Source organism: Chrysemys picta, chromosome 4, assembly GCF_011386835.1.
Source record: "Chrysemys picta bellii isolate R12L10 chromosome 4, ASM1138683v2, whole genome shotgun sequence".
Lineage (NCBI taxonomy): Eukaryota > Metazoa > Chordata > Testudines > Emydidae > Chrysemys > Chrysemys picta.
The window spans coordinates 3,361,414-3,379,134 of NC_088794.1; the positions used below are offsets into that span (position 1 = coordinate 3,361,414).

Genomic DNA, 17,721 nt, shown 5'->3' on the forward strand with positions numbered 1-17,721 from the left:
ACGTATCACCAAACCCCTCTATAGCCTGTTGAGGAAGGAGGCCCAGTTCCAACGAGGCCCGGAACAGGAAGCTGCTTTCGGCGAGCTAAAGCAATCTTTGTTGCGAGCAGTGACACTGCAACCCGTACAGGTTGGTGAGTCCATATATGTGAGGGGCACCACCAGTCCTGAGGCCTTGGCTGTGGTGTTGTTACAAGCGGACCCCTTGCAGAAAAGTCCCAATAGCAAAAGTTTGGCCCATGTGAAAGGGAATGTCTGGCAGTAATATCGGCACTGGAAGTAGGGGCGGTGGTAGTGGGAGATAATCACGTTATTATTCAGAGCACCCACACCCCCTTAAAATATATATTGTCAGGAAAACCCACCCAAGCAGGAGTAAGTAACCCAAGGATGGCTCAGTGGACCCTGTTTACTCCCTCCCCAGCCCCTTGGACCAGCGGGATCTTGAGAGGTATCTTCCCCAGCTTCCACGTAGACGACCTAGAATTGATTTGAAACTTCTAGCAGTGAGCAATTCCTCCCGGTCCTCTTCTCTTTGGCAGCCACCACCTGCCCATTCTCATCTATCTCCAACTGTGTAGAAAGCCTCCGGGACCTCTTGCCTGTGGGGGTTATGAGCTGCCAGGCCTCCTCTCTGACTTTCTCTCTCTCCCATTCCTTGGTGGCCAGCTTCTTTCTTCCTTAAACCTGGGCTACTGGTGTTTCCCAGACAGGGTGGTCTAGGAACTCCTCAGTTTCTCTGACTCTTAGGGTCTCAGCTTGTCCCTCCTATCCAAGATTCTTGTCCTCCGCCACTTATGTGGACTCCATACACACGTAAGCAGGGGATTTGTCCCACCATAGTAGGAGGCTTTCTTTATGGACACATTATCCCAGCTGAACTGAGCGACAAAAGGATCCAAACCATGCCCCGATTCACTTCACCCTGGTCCCTGCCCCACCCTTGACTTTCCCTCTGGGCTCCATGTGACCAGGACTTGCATTGCACAGGGAGGACAGAACTCAGGGGTTCCTGGGAGTTTATCTCAATCTCTCCATGGTCAACTCTGGCCAGGGAAGGGGGTGCCCCCTACTCCAGGGTGCTCCGAACTCCCGTATCACCCTTTTAATCCATAATCGCCGCAGTTCATGCCAATGTAGCTACAAAGTATTTACACCAAACCAGTTTCTTTGCAGCTTGAAGGGTGAGCCCTGTGAGGAAGTGGTTTGGGTGAGGTTCAGTGCAGCAGTCTCTAAAGTGCAATGAACTTTAGAGTTACAACAAATGTATGACTCTGGTGTCTTCTTCTGGGACCTGGAGGTGCAGCTGCTTGGGGGGGGGGGGAACTGCCAGTCTAAGGAGGCGGTGAAGCTGTGTGGCTCAACCTGGAGGAAAATTGAGACCCCCAAGGGGGTCTGGTACGCTGATGGGTTCCTCCTAGAGATGGTTCGAAAACTGGGGCCAAAGCACAGATACTGTGGATCCGTGACACCGCTGTACTGCCGGTGCCTCCCCCAGCCCCCCAACTCTGGCCTATAGTCCCCTCAACCAGCCACATCCCCCTGAGAGGTGCAGAGCCATTGAGAATGACCTGGAGGGGACGATCCTGCCCCCAGAGGGGGAATCAACTGGAGGGTTCGATTCTGCCCCCTGTAGAGGAGGGAGTAGATGGGAGGGGATGATCACCCCTTGGCGTAGGCCTGGCTTGCCATAAGGAACGTGCCTTAATGGCCGTGCCTGGGAAGGGGACTGGGAGGGTGAGTTGTAACTAGGGGATTGCGAAGCAGCGTGCTGGAGCCAGGGTATCTGTGCTAGCCAAGATAAGCAGCAACACCCTGATACTGAGAATAACGGCAAAGATAAACTAGGTCTGTAGCAATCAGCGTCCATAGGAACGGCGTGGGCAGCGCATACTGTGCAAGGACTGCAACGTAACCCAGCCAGTCCCTAGGGGGTGATGCAATGCCCAGCACATGCAGTGTGAGGTGTAACGGGGTACAAAGGAAGAGGTTTGCTGCGTAACCTGGGATGTCTCTGCCACTTAAGAAAAGTTCATGCTCTGTTCCTAAGTGACCGGGGGTGAAACCTCCCAGGAACTCTGGCCCCTGCCCTAAGTGACCATGACAAGGGTGGGGGTCGAGCCCCGCAGGAATCCTGGGCCCAGCCTTGTCGGGGTTACAAGAACTCTGGCGCATGGGAGCGTGGAAGAGGTGCCCTTGAGGGCAGGCAGGCCTCTACCAGGGATCCATCAACCTCCCTGGAAGCCTGGTCCAGAGCGGAGCTACCCTGAGAGTTAGAAAAGTTTTTCCTAATTCCCAGCCCCTTGCTGCAAGCCAAGCTGCTTCCTTCTGGTCCCCCCTTCGCTGGACACGGAGCACAACCGCTCCCCAGAGTGACCCGTGTTCTCCCGTCCCAGCTCAGCCTTCTCTTCCCCAGGCTGAACACAGCCAGAGCCTGCAGCCGTCCCTCGCTGGCACCTGAACGGGTTTGTCCTGGGACATGGGAGAAGGGAGTGTGCATAAAAGAGATTTATGTCTACACTGAGCCCTGCTAGGCCGTCCCCCCAACCCACTAGACCTCACTTCCCTCCCAGAGCTGGGGACAGAACCCAGGAGTCCTGGCCCCCCGTCCCTCCTGTTCTAACCCCTAGACCTCACTCCCCTCCCAGAGCTGGGGAGAGAACCCAGGAGTCCTGGCTCCCGCCGTTCCCGCTCTAACCACTAGACCCCACTCCCCTCCCAGAGCTCAGGAGAGAACCCAGGGGTCCTGGCTCCCAGGCATTCCCGCTCTAGCCACTAGACCCCACTCCCCTCCCAGAGCTAGGGAGAGAACCCAGGAGTCCTGGCTCCCCTCCCAGCCCCATCTACCAGTGGCTATTAATATCCTCCCCTCCAGCTACACCCCTCCCACGCCCTGGTAGCCAATCTCCTTTGGTGTCAGAGCCCCACTGCCGGGCAGGAGGAAATAGAAACGACCTTATGTTTTACTTTCATTTCTCCAGCAGAAAATTGTACTTGGACACTGACAGAGCGAGCTGTGGGACAGGTAATGGATGGGGGGGAGGGAACTACCATTCCTGGGGGCAGAATTATCCCTTCCAGTCTATCCCCCTTCCAGTGGGGACAGTCGTACCCTGCCCCCTCCCCTCTCTTCTGCCCACCCAGACAACCCACCTGAGATTTGAATTGCTGGTTTCAAACCAGGGACACCAGTAGCCTCTGGGAGGCACCTAAGGGACTTCCCAGCCACTCCCCAGACTGTGGCTTGGTCCCGGCCCCAGCCCAACCAGCGCAGCCCCGCTCCACATCTTGAGCTCTGAGTTCCCCAGTGCTGGGGACACGCCCCATCCCCACTAGCACCCCAAGAAATGAGCAAACCCTCTTTGGCCAGCGCCTCATGCCACAGCCCCACTGCACCCAGAGCCCAGGGGTTCCAGCTCTCAGCTCCCCTCCCTCCCTGTTCTAACCCCCTCCCCTCCCAGAGCTGGGGAGAGAACCCAGGGGTCCGGGCTCCCTAGTATTACAGCTTTCCAGACCTAAACAGTTTCCCCCTCTGCCAGCCCTCCTGTTTGAGCACAGGGGGTGTGAGGGGGTTAATCCATTCATGTCCTGTTGTCTCAGTTCTCCAGCAGAGTTTGGCTTTAGCCGGAGCCCAGGAGGAGGGGAGTTCGGGCAACTGGAGCCCAGACTGTCACCTGCTGCGTTATGGGAAATGCAAATAATAAAGGGTAAGTGCTCCAGTCTCACCCAATTCAGGTGTAACCTACTCCAGAGCTGGGGCTAGAGTCCACGAATCCTGGCTCCCAGCCCCTCGTGCTCTACCTCCTAGACTCCCCTCCCCTCCCGTCCTAGAGCTGGGATAGAACCCAGGAGTCCTGGCTCACAGGCCCCCTGCTGTGTGTCTCACAGGCCAATCCCACCCCCCTCCTCAAAGCCAACTCCAGAGGGGATGGTGAAGCGACTCCAGGAGGACGTCACCTGCTCCATCTGCCTGGACATCTTGGACAACCCCGTCTCCATCGAGTGCGGCCACAACTTCTGCCGGGGCTGCCTCTCTGCTCACTGGAGCGGGGTCTCAGCCTGGGGATCCCAGTGCCCCGAGTGCCGAGCTCCCTGCTCCAGGGACAGGATGATCCCAGACACACGCGTCAAAAGCCTGGTGGAGAAAATCAGAGACCTGCCACGCGAAGAGACGCTGACAGCAACAGGGACAGTGAGCCCTGAGGTGGGTGCAGCCATGGCTGGTCCAGAGATGCAGCCACCTCTGGGGTGGGGCAGCCAGGGAACAGCTGCACGGCCACTCCCTGCAGCACAGTGTCTCCTAACTCCACGCTGGGGCCCTGGGGTCAGAGGGAAGGCCGGCTAACGGGATTCCTGTGTCCCTTTAGCAACTGGTCAGGTCCCTGGGCTGATAAGGGGGGAGCTGGACCTCAGGGCTCAGACCTCCTGATAAGAAATTAACCCCCAAGCAAACAGCCTGTGACTCCATACAGGGGACCCCGGTGAGTGGACTAGCTGGCTGGAAGGTTGGGTGTGGGGGGGAGAGGATGGGACATGGGGCCTTTCCCCTCTAGGGGGCACTGGCTTGGATCTGGCCCAGGGCGGGACTGGTTGGTTCAGGGGATGGGAATGGGGTACTGGGCTCTGATCCAGGGGACAGGGGACTCACCATCTCAGAGGTGGGGTCCCAGCTCTGACCCTGCTCTGTCCCTGCAGCAGGGGCTGGGGGCTCAGCTGGGATCAGGGCGCCCGGTGCAGCTGGTGCGTCTGGATGACAAAGGGGGCCTGACCCTGGACGAGGAGGCCCTGAGCCGCTGCCTGGAGCAGGGTGGGGTGGGGAACGCCCCCGTCTGCCTGGTGTCCATCATCGGGGAGCAGCGCCGGGGCAAATCCTTCCTGCTGAACTACCTGCTGCGCCGGCTCCGGAGCCCGGTGAGTGTGAATGGGAGTGCAGTGTGTGTGAGTGAGTGCAGCCCTGATCCCCTCCCAGAGCTGGGGAGAGAACCCAGGAGTCCGGGCTCTCAGCTCCCCCTGCTCTAACCCACTAGACCCCACTCCCTTCCCAGAGCTCAGATAAAACCCAGGAATCCTGGCTCCCGGCCCCCGCTGCCCTAACCCACCAGCCCCCACTCCCCTCCCACAGGGCAGTGCATGGGGATGGGAGCCCTAGGGTGGCTGGTACCTCACCCCTCCCCATCTCATGCTGTCCGACCAGTGGTATGAACTGCTGCCCCCTGCTGGTGGGGCTCAGACCAGCACAGATCTGTTTCCTTTGTCCCCTGGCCACATCCGGTCAGCTGTGTCAGGGGAGTGGGGAGCTGTGTGTCCGTCTAGACCCTCGTCTGTGTGTCCGTCTAGACCCTCGTCTGTGTGTCTGTGTCAAGAGTGTTTGTTTAGACCTCACCGAGCTTGTCTGGGTGTCTGTCTTAGCCTGAGTCTGCCAGTCCCACCCTGGGCCAGATGTTTCCAACGCGCCGGTCCCCACACTACCTGCCTGCTAATAAAATACCCACAGTCCCCCTGCCCCCCTGCATTAATTGTCCCTCCCCCTGTGTCTCCCTGCCCCCAGGAAGTGAAGGATGGATCCTGGATGGGCCGGGAGGAGGAGCCCCTGGAGGGGTTCGAGTGGCGAGTTGGCGCCCGCAGCGTCACCAAGGGGGTGTGGGCGTGGAGTCAGCCCTTCTGGGTCCCCACCGAGTGGGGGAAGGTGAGTGGGAAGGGCGGGAAAATGGGGTGGGGAGATGAGTGACCCCAGCAGATCTCTACTTGGGGGAGCAGAGCCGACAGAGGCCTGGGAGGGGAGGCAGGGAACCCAGTGCTGGGGCATCCGGGGGACAGAATGGGGAACTCGCTTGTGACCCCGGCCTGTGGCTCCCCCCCAGGTGGCCGTGCTGCTGGTCGACACCGAGGGCTCCATGGACATTCTCAGAGACACAGAGACCAGCGTCAAACTCTCCGCCGTCTCCATGCTGCTTGGCTCCTACCAGGTTGGCACTAGGGGGCGCTGTGCTGTGGGGGGAGGGTCGTGCTGGTTTCTGTATCTAACCCTGTCCTCTCTGATTACTTGCAGATCCTGAATGTTTCCAGCCAGATAAAGGACCCTGATCTAGCATATCTGGAGGTGAAGCAGGGAGAGGGCAGGATGTGGCGCCGTTCTCAGACAGCCTCTCAGGGTTCCCTCTCCACTCTGGGGTACAGCTGTGGGGACCCGCATGAAAGACCCCCCTAAGCTTATTTCTACTAGCTTAGGTTAAAAACTTCCCCAAGGCACAAATCCTTCCTTGTCTTTGGATGGGTATTGCTGCCACCACCAAGTGAGTTAGACAAAGATTAAGGAAAAGGACCACTTGGAGTTCCTGTTTCCCCAGAATATCCCCCCAAGCCCCTTCATTCCCCTTCCTGGAGAGGCTTGAGAATCATATACCAACCGAATAGGTTAACAAGGTGAGCACAGACCAGACCCTTGGGTTTTTAGGACACTTGAAAAAACAGAACTTTGTTATAAAGAAAAAAGTAAAAGAAGCACCTCTGTAAAATCAGGACAGAAAGTAATTTTACAGGGTAATAAGATTCAAAACACAGAGGATTTCCCCTCTAGGCAAAACTTTAAAGTTACAAAAAACCAGAAATAAACCTCCCTCTTAGCATAGGGGCAATTCACAAGCTAAAACAAAGGTAATCTAACGCATTTCCTTCCTATTACTTACAATTTGTAATCTTAGATGCTTAGTTTAGATCTGGCGTTAGGAGATGTATTTTTCCTGTCCTGATTCCTCGCTGACCTGGAGAGAACACACAGAGAGAGACAAAACAAAAACCTTCCCCCACAGATTTGAAAGTATCTTCTCCCCTTATTGGTCCTTTTGGTCAGGTGCCAACCAGGTTATTTGAGCTTCTTAACCCTTTAGAGGTAAAGGAGGGATTTTATGCTACCCTTAGCTGTATGTTCATGACACAGCCCCAATGGGGTAGCCCGCCCATTCTACAGCTGGGGAAACTGAGGCCCAGAGAGAATCAGTGACTTGCTGAGGTCAATGGGGAGACTGTGGAACAGCCAGAGATAGAATCCAGGAGTCCTGGCTCCCAGCCCCGCTCCTGCTCTAACCCACTAGACCCCACTCCCCTCCCAGAGCTGGGGCGAGAACCCAGGAGTCTTGGGGCTGTATTCAGCAGGGCCCAGCTTGTGTGCTGGTGCAGGGGCTAGAGCTCGCCCCTGCCTGAGCTCCAGGCTTACTGAGAACATGGGTGTTGCCAGGACTCTGGGAACGTCTCAGTATTTGGTATCTTGGTCTATTCTGTTCCTACCGTTGGTGGGCATGGGGGGCAAACAGAGCCCCTGGCATGGGGCAGGGGAGCGGGGAACCTTGACCTGCAGTTCTGCTCTTTGGCCACTAGGTGTCTCTGCACCACAGGGGGAAAGCCGTGGGACCCTGGTAACAGACCGAGACCAAGCTGGAGTTGCAGCTTGTGTGTCTGTGTGTGTGTGTGTGGGGGGCTGTTTGTTGGTAAGATTTCCACTCCCACCCACCCCCAGGGCACACGCTGCCTCCCCGCCCCAGAGATCCCAGCCCCAGACTCACCCCCCTGCTCTCTCTGCTCTGCAGATGTTTCTGCACATGGCCGAAGAGGTGGGAAAGGAATACGGGCTGGAGTCCATTCAGGTGAGATGACATTTCCCCCCCCCCCACCGTGCCCCATGCAACCCCCTCACCCCACTGCATGGGATGTTCCTGCCCCAGCCACCTCCTGCCCCACACCCGAGGGGTTCAGCCTTCCCCTCCTGACATCATCCCGTCTCCCCTGCAGCACCTAGACCTGCTGGTGCGGGATTGGAGCAACTCCACGGTCCTTGGAACTGACGGTGGGAAGGAGCATCTGAGAGACGTCCGACAGGTGAGTGTGGGGAATGGGACGTGGGGCCTTTCCCCTCTGGGGGGTGTTGGCTCTGATCCGGCCCCAGGGCAAGGGCCTGGCTGGCTCTGGGGAGCCGGGAATGGGTCCCGGGGTATTTCCCTCTGTTGATGTCTCACTTTGCTGATTTCCCCTGGCTCCGGCAGATGCTGGCAGCGAGGTCCCCTTGCAAACACCCCAAGGCCCTGGAAGCGCTGAGCAGAAGCAGCAGCCGCTGTTACCTGATGCCCTTTCCTGGCAGGCGGATCATGACTGGGAGCCAGGGAAGCCTGAGAGGTAACGGACGCGGGACAGCGGCTCTGAGCCTGCGCGATGGGGCATCTCTGTTTCTGCCGGGGAACGGGCCATGTTGGGATGCTCCGGCTCCGGGTTCATTGCCATGTCCCTCCCCTTCGCAGACATGGATGAGGATTTCCGGGACAGCCTGAGGGAGTATGTCACCACCCTGGTGGGCTCGGCCGGTCAACACGCGTGGAGAGACCGGCATGGGGCGCTGCTGACCGGGACACATCTTGCTGCTGGCATAAAGGTGGGGACTGGCCAGCTGGGGATGGGGTCTCAGTAGGGGGCGCTTTACCCTGGCTGTCAGTGCTGGCCCCATGCCCCCATGTGGCACTAAGGGGGCTGCGCTGCAGGGAGCGGGGTGGGGTTCTGTAGGGACGCTCTCCCCAGCAGTCAGGGCTGTACCCAGTACCCCTGGTGGCACTAGGGGGCGCTGTGCTGCAGGGAGTGGGGTGGGGTTCTGTAGGGACGCTCTCCCCAGCAGTCAGGGCTGTACCCAGTACCCCTGGTGGCACTAGGGGGCGCTGTGCTGCAGGGAGTGGGCTTAGCCCTTTTTGCTGAATTTCTGTTAATTAAGAATTAGGGTTGTATTTATATCCTAGCAGAATCCCAGCTTGGATGGTTCTACTGAGCCTTCCTACATCATCCAGGGAAGTTCTTCATTTCCCCGCCAAACTGATTCCCACCGTTGTCTTATGGCCGTTCCCCAGCTGCCCTGCCCCAGAGGTGGCTGCATCTCAGTGCCGGGCGAACCATCCCCATGTTCACGGTTTTCTAAGCCCTGTGGAGTCTGCGTTGTGATTTCTTGTGCTTTCTTTGCAGAAATTCTCTGATCTGATGAAGAAACATCACTGTGGCTTCTCCTCTCCCGCTCAGGTACCTTCTCTGCCTGTCTCTGCCTCTGACCTGATCTAGGGGTGTGTCCCACCTCCTGAATTCACTTCCGATGTAAAACTGCTTCTTACTTTTGTCTTACTGCTGCTGCCTCACCTGAAAGGTGGCTGCATCTCATGTCTGGCAAGTCATCCCCGTGTGGGGTTGCTGTGAGGCTATTCCCCAGCTGCCCCACCCCAGAAGTGGCTGCATCTCAGCACTGGGTGAGCCATCCCTCTGCAGTGTTGTGTGTGGCTGTTCCCAGATGCTCCGACCCAGAGGTGGGTGCATCTCAGGAGTATGTTTGTTTTTTTTCCCCACGCAGCTAAATTTTAGTTATCGGCGAAATATCAAAAGCCGAAATACTTCGATTTGGAAATGCCACTGTGGTGTCTCATGGGAATTATAGCTTGGCTCTGCCTGCTCCCTTTTCTTCCCATAAATCAATTCTGGTCAGACTTCAGCTCCCATGATGCACCACAGAGGAGGGAGATGATGCATCATGGGAGTTCGTGGCTGTGGAGCATCATGGGGCTTGTAGTTTGGGTGCCTGGCGTCAGGCAGAGCTGCCGCAGTGGCTCATGGGAGTTGTAGTTTCACACTGGCTAGTGGCGTCGCTCTGTTACATGAGGTTGCTGTGGTGGAAGCAGCAGTCGCTAGGTGGAGACAGGGCCCCATAAACTGTGGCTGACCCCAGCCTTGTCCTCCCTGTGCAGATGGCCATCACCTTCCACAACCAGAGAGTCCTGGACACGGCCAGCGCAGACCACGCTCTTTTCCTGAAGGAGAAGGTGAGTCTGGGGGGGTGTCTGTGCCGCAGCCAGGGGAACCCCAGGGAACCATCCCAGCGAATGCCACTGGCTGTGGGCTTGGGGGTAGGAGACGGGACCTCGTATCGCTATAGCCACCCTGGGAGCTGGAGATGAGAGGCTCAAACTCCTGCACCAGGGTTGTGGGGGCGGATACGTTTACCCTGTGGCCTTCTGCAGTAGTGGAGGAGTCATGGCCCAGGTGGTTAATGGACTGGACCAGGACTAGGAACTCCTGGATTTTGTCCACTGCAATGCTGCAGACTCCACTGGGTGAGTCACAGAGTCTCTCTGGACCTCAGTTTCCCCATCTAGCAAAGGGGGAGAATGATCCTGCATTCGGGGGTTTTAGCCTGTGAGCTTTTTGGGGCAGGGATGGTCTCTCACTGAGTTTGTGTGCCGGACCCAGCGTGAGGGGGGCCCACCATGTCAGTCTGGGTTCCCCCCAGCGCGAGGGTGGAACCTCAGCCCAGGTCGGTGCTGTGCCTTGTGCGAGGGTGTCCCCCATCTCAGTCCCGGTGTGTGCTGTGCCTGGCGCGAGGGGGGCCCCCATCTCGGTCCCGGTGTGTGCTGTGCCTGGCGTGAGAGGGTGGCCCCATCTCAGTCCCGGTGTGTGCTGTGCCTGGCGCGAGGGGGGCCCCCATCTCGGTCCCGGTGTGTGCTGTGCCTGGCGCGAGGGGGGCCCCCATCTCAGTCCCGGTGTGTGCTGTGCCTGGCGCGAGGGGGGCCCCCATCTCGGTCCCGGTGTGTGCTGTGCCTGGCGCGAGGGGGGCCCCCATCTCAGTCCCGGTGTGTGCTGTGCCTGGCGTGAGGGGGCCCCCATCTCGGTCCCGGTGTGTGCTGTGCCTGGCGCGAGGGGGGCCCCCATCTCGGTCCCGGTGTGTGCTGTGCCTGGCGCGAGGGGGGCCCCCATCTCGGTTGGGTGGGTGGGGTCTGTGCTGCGCTTTCCCTTTCTAATGCTCTTGGCCGTCTCCTCTCCCGGCGGGCACAGGACGGCGACTCCCGGAACATGATCGACTGCCTGAAGGTGCGGCCGAGCAAGATGGTGGAGCTGTTGGCGGAGCGGCGCGGGCACTTGCTGTGGCGGTGCCGGACTGACATGCGGGAGCCGGCGCCGGAGACAGAGGCCCGGCTGACAGAGCTGGAGGAGGAGCTGACGCGGGAGGCTGAGACCTTCCTGGAGATCTACGGGAAGCGCTTTATGAAATTTGCCATTTTGGCAGGCGTGGGGATGGTGGTCCTGGGACCGGTGGGCGGAGCTGTCAGTGCCGGGATCGCCGCTGCTGCCGCCACTGCCGAGGCCATTTGGGCTGGGACGTGCACCGCGGCCGGTATCACCGTGGGTGGAGGCGTGGGCGGGGGCGTGGGTGGGAACGTCGCCCGGAGGGATAGGCAGAGGGCTGAGGCCGCTGGTGGTGGGAGGGAGGAGGGGGACGGAACTGAGGATCTATCTGACGACAAACCCCTGATCTGATCGGTGTCTCCCCCTCCCCCCAATCTGATCGGTGTCTCCCCCTCCCCCCAATCTGGGCTGACGAATGGGGTGACGGGGCTGCAGCATAGCCCAGATACGTCCCCCAGAAGCCACCCCAGAGCAGGGAGCCATCGCCCACAGATTCTAAGAAGGGACATTTAGATCCTCTCGTCTGGCCTGCTGTGCCACCCAGGCTGGAGAACGCCACCCACTTCCCCCTGCGTTGGGCCCGATATCTCCCCTTGGACTAAATCATCTCCCGGAAAGGCGGCCAGTCTGGCTCGGAAGCCAGAAGAGATGGAGACCCCACCGCTTTCCCACTGGTGAATCACCCACGCTGTGAAAAATCCGGTGCCTCATTTCCGATTGGAGTTTGTCTGACTTTAACTTCCAGCCCTCGGTCCTCGCTCTGCCTTCCTCTGACATTGCAGGGCCACTCCGGCTGCAACGCGAAGCGCTTGGAAATGCCCGGCCGATGGTCCTGTCCTGAGATCGCCCACTGGGGGTGACAATGGGCGCCTGGCTTACTTCCTATATGAACAGTCCTGTGGTCCGCTCCTGGGGGATAGATCTCCAGTTGCCCCTCTGAGCGGGAAGACGTGTCCAGGGGAGACGGCACAGGGAGACGTGGGTTTCTTGCTCTACCATGGACTTCCTCTGTGACCTTGGCCAAGTCCCTTAGTTTCTCCATGCCTCAGTTTCCCATCTGTATAATGAGGGTAATAATGCACTGAAAGATGGTGAGGGGTTTGAGCTCTACTGAGAGAAAACACTATCCAAGAAACCAGCATCCTTCTTTATTCCGGGGGAGGGCTATAAAACCATCCGAAGCTAAAGGGAATTGGTTCCACACCCATCAATGCACGTTGAGCAGGGGACACTGTCTGGCCAACTCCACAGGAAGTCTCAGCTCCGACCCTTCAGCGCTGGTGAAAGGGCAGGACTTGGGCTTGGGGATTTCCAATCAATGGGGTCTCGGGCTAACGGGACTCTCCAGCTGTTCCACCCCAGCCTCCGCTGGTGCCTATGATCCGATAGACCGCTGTAGCATGAGGTAGGGGGTCAGCTCCATCCTGGCCTGGGCTTGGTGAGTCGGGAGCGCCCCTTCCCCTCACAGATTCCAGGGCCTGGATAACAATGGCCAGTGATGGAGAATCTGTTCCAATTGTTCTCACTGTTAAAAATGTCTGCCTTACTTCCAGTCTGAGTTTAGTCTACACTTTTCTGTGCTAGACCGAAGGACCTATTGTCAAATATTTGTTCCCCAGGTGGTTATGTATGGACTGGGGTCTAGTCACCCTTTAACCTGCTCTTTGTTGAGTCCTATCTCCCTAAGAACTCCTTGGAAACCTGATATCAGGGCTGCGGGTTTTCAGAGGCTGCACCTCTCGGGACAGAGCAAGACAAAGCAGAAGTCACTTGAGACTATGGTCTGCAAAGTGGTTCTGCTGGAAGGTGGCCAGTCAACGGGTCCTGGGTGCAGGACAGTCTCAGAGCAATGGAAGCATTTAAGCAATTTCCTTTGTGCGCAACAGGAGGAAAGATATTTGGGGCACTGGGTTAGGGTGTCAATGTACGGATGAGTGCGTGTATGTGTCTGTGAGCACCTGTAAATGACCGCCCTGGGGAGTGCTAAAGAGAAATCTCCCACAGTAAATAACTGTGAAGTTCTGACTCATCAAACCTTGAATGGCGAGTTCCTAGTTTTGGGACAAATCTCCACAGAAACCATCAGCTCTAATTTGGTTAGGGGAAGATACAGCTGTTGCTTATCGGAAGTGCTTTGTTAACGTGTATTCCTGTGGTTGCGGGGGGGGGGAGGGGCGGACACAGAAGGGGAAACAGATTAGCCATTAAACGAACAGGAGTACTTGTGGCACCTTAGAGACTAACACATTTATTTGAGCATAAGCTTTTGTGGGCTACAGTCCACTTCACTGGATGCATAGAATGGAACATATAGTGAGGAGATATATATAATACAGAGAACATGAAAAGGTGGGAGTTGTCCTACCAACTCTAAGAGGCTAATTAATTAAGATGAGCTATTGTCAGCAGGAGAAAATAACCTTTGTAGTGATCATCAAGATAGCCCATTTAAGACAGTTTGAGAAGAAGGTGTGAGGATACTTAACATGGGGAAATAGATTCAAGGAAATGCAGTGATGAAAACTGGAAATAGGATGTGAGCCGAAGCCTCACCAGTGCTGAGTAGAGCGGGACAATTACCTCCTGTGTCTTACATACGACCTTCCAGTTAATACACCCAACATGACATTTCCCATTTTTACTCCCCATCACACTCTTGTCTTTGGTGATTTGACTGCGTTGATGACTTGATTCTAATATTGCTGCTGCTAATTTGATTACTTGATCTTATTTTCACCTCCACTGGAGAATGGCCGAGTCAGTTGGGTAGAGTTTGTACTGGCTTGGTCTTAGCGATCTGTTTTCTTGATTTTGTATTCAGGGTTGTTGTTTTACTTGTAACAAAATGGCTAGAAAGCACACTGGGTCTTTTTTTTTTTTTTTTTCAATCAGCAACTTGGGCCGGAACCATAGAGAATCTTTGGCTGGTACCAGCCAAGCCGCTGAGGAAAGCCATTAGCTTCCCCTAAACTAACTGTGGTTCTCATAGGGGTCTGTCTGGTGCCTGGCATGAGAGAACCCTGATCCCAGCTGCAGAGGAAACCCTAACCCTTAACAGCGCCTCATAACCTTAACCCCCGACTGGGTATGTGTCACTTAAATCAATTCCCTGCCTTTGCAGGGGCCGTGGTCATGGTGCACCTCAGTTCCTCCTGTTCTCTGCCTGTGGCACATGACAGTTCAGTCTCCTGAGGGCTGTAATGTTTGGGTCTAATTCTAGCTGTTGGCTTGGTGTGGGGGCGGCTGGGGGGTGTTGGGGGGCCTGTGATATACACCTCAAAGTAGCTGGTCTGGCCAGCTGGCCATGAACCCTAACCCTGCCTAACCCAAGCAGCCCCCATATCTAACCCATAAATCTAACCCTCACCTTTAGCCCTACCTCTAACTCCCACCCTCCAACCCTGCCACTAACCCATCTAACATCCAACCCCTGCCTTTGGCCCAACCTCTAAAAAGGCACCCGGCTCTCGGAGCGGAAGGTAGGGAGGTTTGGGATGGTCCTTAGATCCTGGGGGAGGTCATTCCACTATGTGGACCAGGCCCCGGAGAAACGTCTGTCTCCCACAGCGATGAGCTTCACCCTTATTGTCGAGAACTCCATTGGACCAGCAGGTCAACCATGGTCTTCATCCTGGATCTCTCAGCTCTTTCAGACACGGTGGACCCAGGACATGAAGTGCCTTGAAGATAAGCCTGAGACCATAAACTTGATTCAATATTGTAGCACAGACGTGGGCATATGGCCCCTGTGTCCGCCATCTTCTCAATATTTCACCGAAGGGGGTCATGTGTGGGCTCTGCCGAATGCTGGGAAGCAGCCGCTTGTCACGGTTATTGCCAGATGTTTGTATGAGCAACGGTTTTAGAGCCAGGTCCCAGGTAGGACATTGAGTTCTGAATCTTCTGGGAGTCAAACCTGAGGCAGGGGGAGGCTGGGAGCCAACCCCGTCAACGTGAGAACAATGCACGTGGACTCAGCCTCTGTTTGCTGGCTGGACGAGATGCAGGCTGGCCATCTACAGAGACAAACCGACCCCAAGGGAATGCTCAGGCGAGGGGGCCCCTGGGCTCGGAGACAATAGCTTGTGACTGGATCAGAGCAGAGGAAATGGCCCATTACAGAGGAGTGACTCTGCCAGTGGGGGGAACAAGGGATCCCAGACTGGACAAGCGCTGTGAGAACCAACCAGCGGGAGAGACACCTCAGCAGACAGGAAAGGAACTTGTTAGGAAGGACGGGCTCTAGCTGGCATTAGATGTTTTCCTTTTACCTGTAACCTCAGGTTTCCAAAGCCTGTTCCTTGCTTTTTATTTGAATCTCTATCTGAGGCTCTGTTAAATGAACTTCAATTTGATTTGACTGTAAACCTGTAAGGGACAGGGGGACTGTCATGAATAGGGGGGATTTATGTATCCTTGGCAACTGTACTGAATTGCCTTACCTGTAAGGGATTAAGTAGTTCAAATAACCTAGTCGGCACCTGACCAGAAGGACCAATAAGAAAAGAAAATACTTTCAAATCTGGCGGAGGATTTGTTTGTTGTTGTTGTTGTTCCTTCTCCGGATGGAGGGAGAAGCCAAGCGGGTACAACATCTCCTGAAAATATACCTGGAATAATCCATCTAAAGCCACAGAAATTGTAAGCAAGGGAAGGAAATGCATTCGGTTATCTTTGGTTTAGCTTGTGAATTTTCCTGTGCTACAGAGGTAGTTTTATTCCTCTTTTTGTGACTGTGAAACTGAGTCCAGAGGGGAATCCTCTCTCTTTTAAATCTTTTTATTACCCTGTAAAGTTACCTTCCATCCTGATTTTGCAGGTGTGATTTTTTTTTCTTTATAAATAAAGTTCTTCTTTTAAGAACCCGATTGATTTTCAGTGTCCTGAAGCCAAAGGGTCTGGTCTGTGCTCACATTGCTAAAGCAATTGGTTGGTATTTTATTCTCAAGTCTCCCCAGGAAAGGGGGTGAAGAGGCTTGGGGGGATATTTTGGGGAAATAGGGATTCCAACTGACCCTTGAATTTTTGTGTAAATCACTTCGTGGTGGCAGCAATACTGTCCAAGGACAAGGAAAGGAATTTGTGCCTTGGGGAAGTTTTTAACCTAAGCTGGTAGAAGATAAGCTTAGGGGGTCTTTCATGCAGGTCCCCACATCTGTACCCCAGAATTCAGAGTGTGTAGATGTGAATCCTGACAGCGGCGTAGGTGGTCTGGTCTAGCCGTCACAGCGGGGCTGAGGCCTGCCCACCAGGGACGGGTGTCGCCATTCAGGAGTTGGAGGAATCACACGGCCAGGTCCCGTAAACCGGAGTCGGGCTCAGAGTCAGGCTGGAGCCCGAGACCGGAGAGCGGGAGACAAACTGGACTCTGGCATTGCAGCAGGTGAAGGTCTGTGGTTGCCCAGCCAATTTCCTGGCCCTCTCCTGCAGGTTAAGTAGGGGCAGCTGGCCAATCAGAGGGCGGCAGGGTACTGTCACGCTGGGTCTTGTGGGCGGGACTTCCTGTGGTGCCAACTTCCCACAGTGCTCCCTGGCTGTGCCTCCGCCTGGCCCCCGGTGGCACTGTGGGAATATCAGCTGCCCCAGGCTCTGCAGACCTGGGTTCTAGTCCCCAGGTCCTTACAAAACCTGCCTGAGGACGAGGTGTGCAGGAGAGCATGGAACTGAAGTGGAGCAGGGGAGCTCTGTTTCCATGGAGGCAGCAGATTGGCGCATATTGTGGGTGTGCCGAAGGCAGGTGACTGGGCACTGGAGTGTAATGGAATCAGGTGTGTAAATGGCTAGCCTGCAGTGGGATACAGAGGGGTTTGCAGAGCACCTGGTGTGAGAGGGTGCCTCGATTGTAACCTGGAACTGGGGTACCGCTGAGTCCCTCCAACCGGGGCTTTCTCTCACACTGATGCTGTTGCTAAGTCACAAACCTCTGTCACATACGGCACTCACAGACATCCACAGGCAAGGGCACACGCTGCTGAGTTATAGGGATGCTTCTCCCAGTTCACTCATGAACTAACAATAAAGAGGCTCCCTCCAGTTCCCCAGGGCTGTACGTCTTCCCTGCTCAGAAACCTGGCCGGTGCGAGTTCATTATCCAGTCCACCCCTCCCTCAATGTGGAGAGGACATGCACCAGCTCTGGTTCCGGAGCAGATCTCCCAAGCACTTCAAGCAAAGCCCACTGCTTTAGGTAAAATATAAAACTGGTTTATCAACTACAGACAGACGGGTGTGAAGTGATTATTGGGAGTTGACTGTATCCTGTTGCAAAGAATGAAACTACATGAGTCAGCCCGTATTTCTCTCGGACTGTAAAAAGGATGATAGCTAAAGTGAGAAGTGGTTCAACTTGATTGGCCTCGTGTTATTAAATATGAAAGTTTGTCACCTGCCTTGCCCTCAAAGACGCATCCTGAGACCCTTGAAGGAAACTTGTGCCGAAATCTAATAAGAACCGTACAGCTGCTCCCAGCATCAGCTCAAGTGTAGAGGAACCCAGCGGAACTAAAGCTCCATCTAGGTCTAGAGGTTGGGTTGGAAAATCCACATCTATCTCACAGACAGGTACCAACGGCTTGTTTTCTGCATGTAATTCCCTTCTGCTCCAGTGCTCTATGGGATACACTCTGTTTAACTACTTACATTTTTAGGCTGCGAAGTCTTAAGATGATTTAAGGGCACAATGGGTTTGTACTTTGCCAGCCAAACGCTATCCTAAATGTCAAGAAATAATTTGAGAGCGGGTTGA

At 55.7% G+C, this 17,721-nt stretch overlaps 1 protein-coding gene across 1 annotated transcript; it reads left to right on the forward strand.

Annotated features, from left to right (window-relative positions):
* The first annotated feature begins 2,940 nt into the window (after window positions 1-2,940).
* LOC135983292 (RING finger protein 112-like) lies at window positions 2,941-15,845 on the forward strand. Its single transcript, XM_065594138.1, has 14 exons — window positions 2,941-3,025; window positions 3,601-3,707; window positions 3,889-4,204; window positions 4,696-4,911; window positions 5,549-5,686; window positions 5,862-5,966; window positions 6,050-6,100; window positions 7,584-7,640; window positions 7,786-7,872; window positions 8,037-8,166; window positions 8,289-8,419; window positions 8,995-9,048; window positions 9,762-9,836; window positions 10,846-15,845. Exons 2-14 carry the CDS (start codon window positions 3,685-3,687, stop codon window positions 11,326-11,328), a joined length of 1,866 nt encoding a protein of 621 aa, XP_065450210.1. The 5' UTR covers window positions 2,941-3,025; window positions 3,601-3,684; the 3' UTR covers window positions 11,329-15,845.
* The last annotated feature ends 1,876 nt before the right edge of the window (window positions 15,846-17,721 follow it).

Bases quoted from the DNA above. Each gene is read 5' to 3' on its own strand.
- LOC135983292 (XM_065594138.1), top strand. From the start codon at position 3,685: ATGGGAAATGCAAATAATAAAGG. The intron at 7,641-7,785 runs GTGAGATGACAT...TCTCCCCTGCAG, and splicing joins ACGGGCTGGAGTCCATTCAG to CACCTAGACCTGCTGGTGCG. The intron at 9,049-9,761 runs GTACCTTCTCTG...CTCCCTGTGCAG, and splicing joins GCTTCTCCTCTCCCGCTCAG to ATGGCCATCACCTTCCACAA.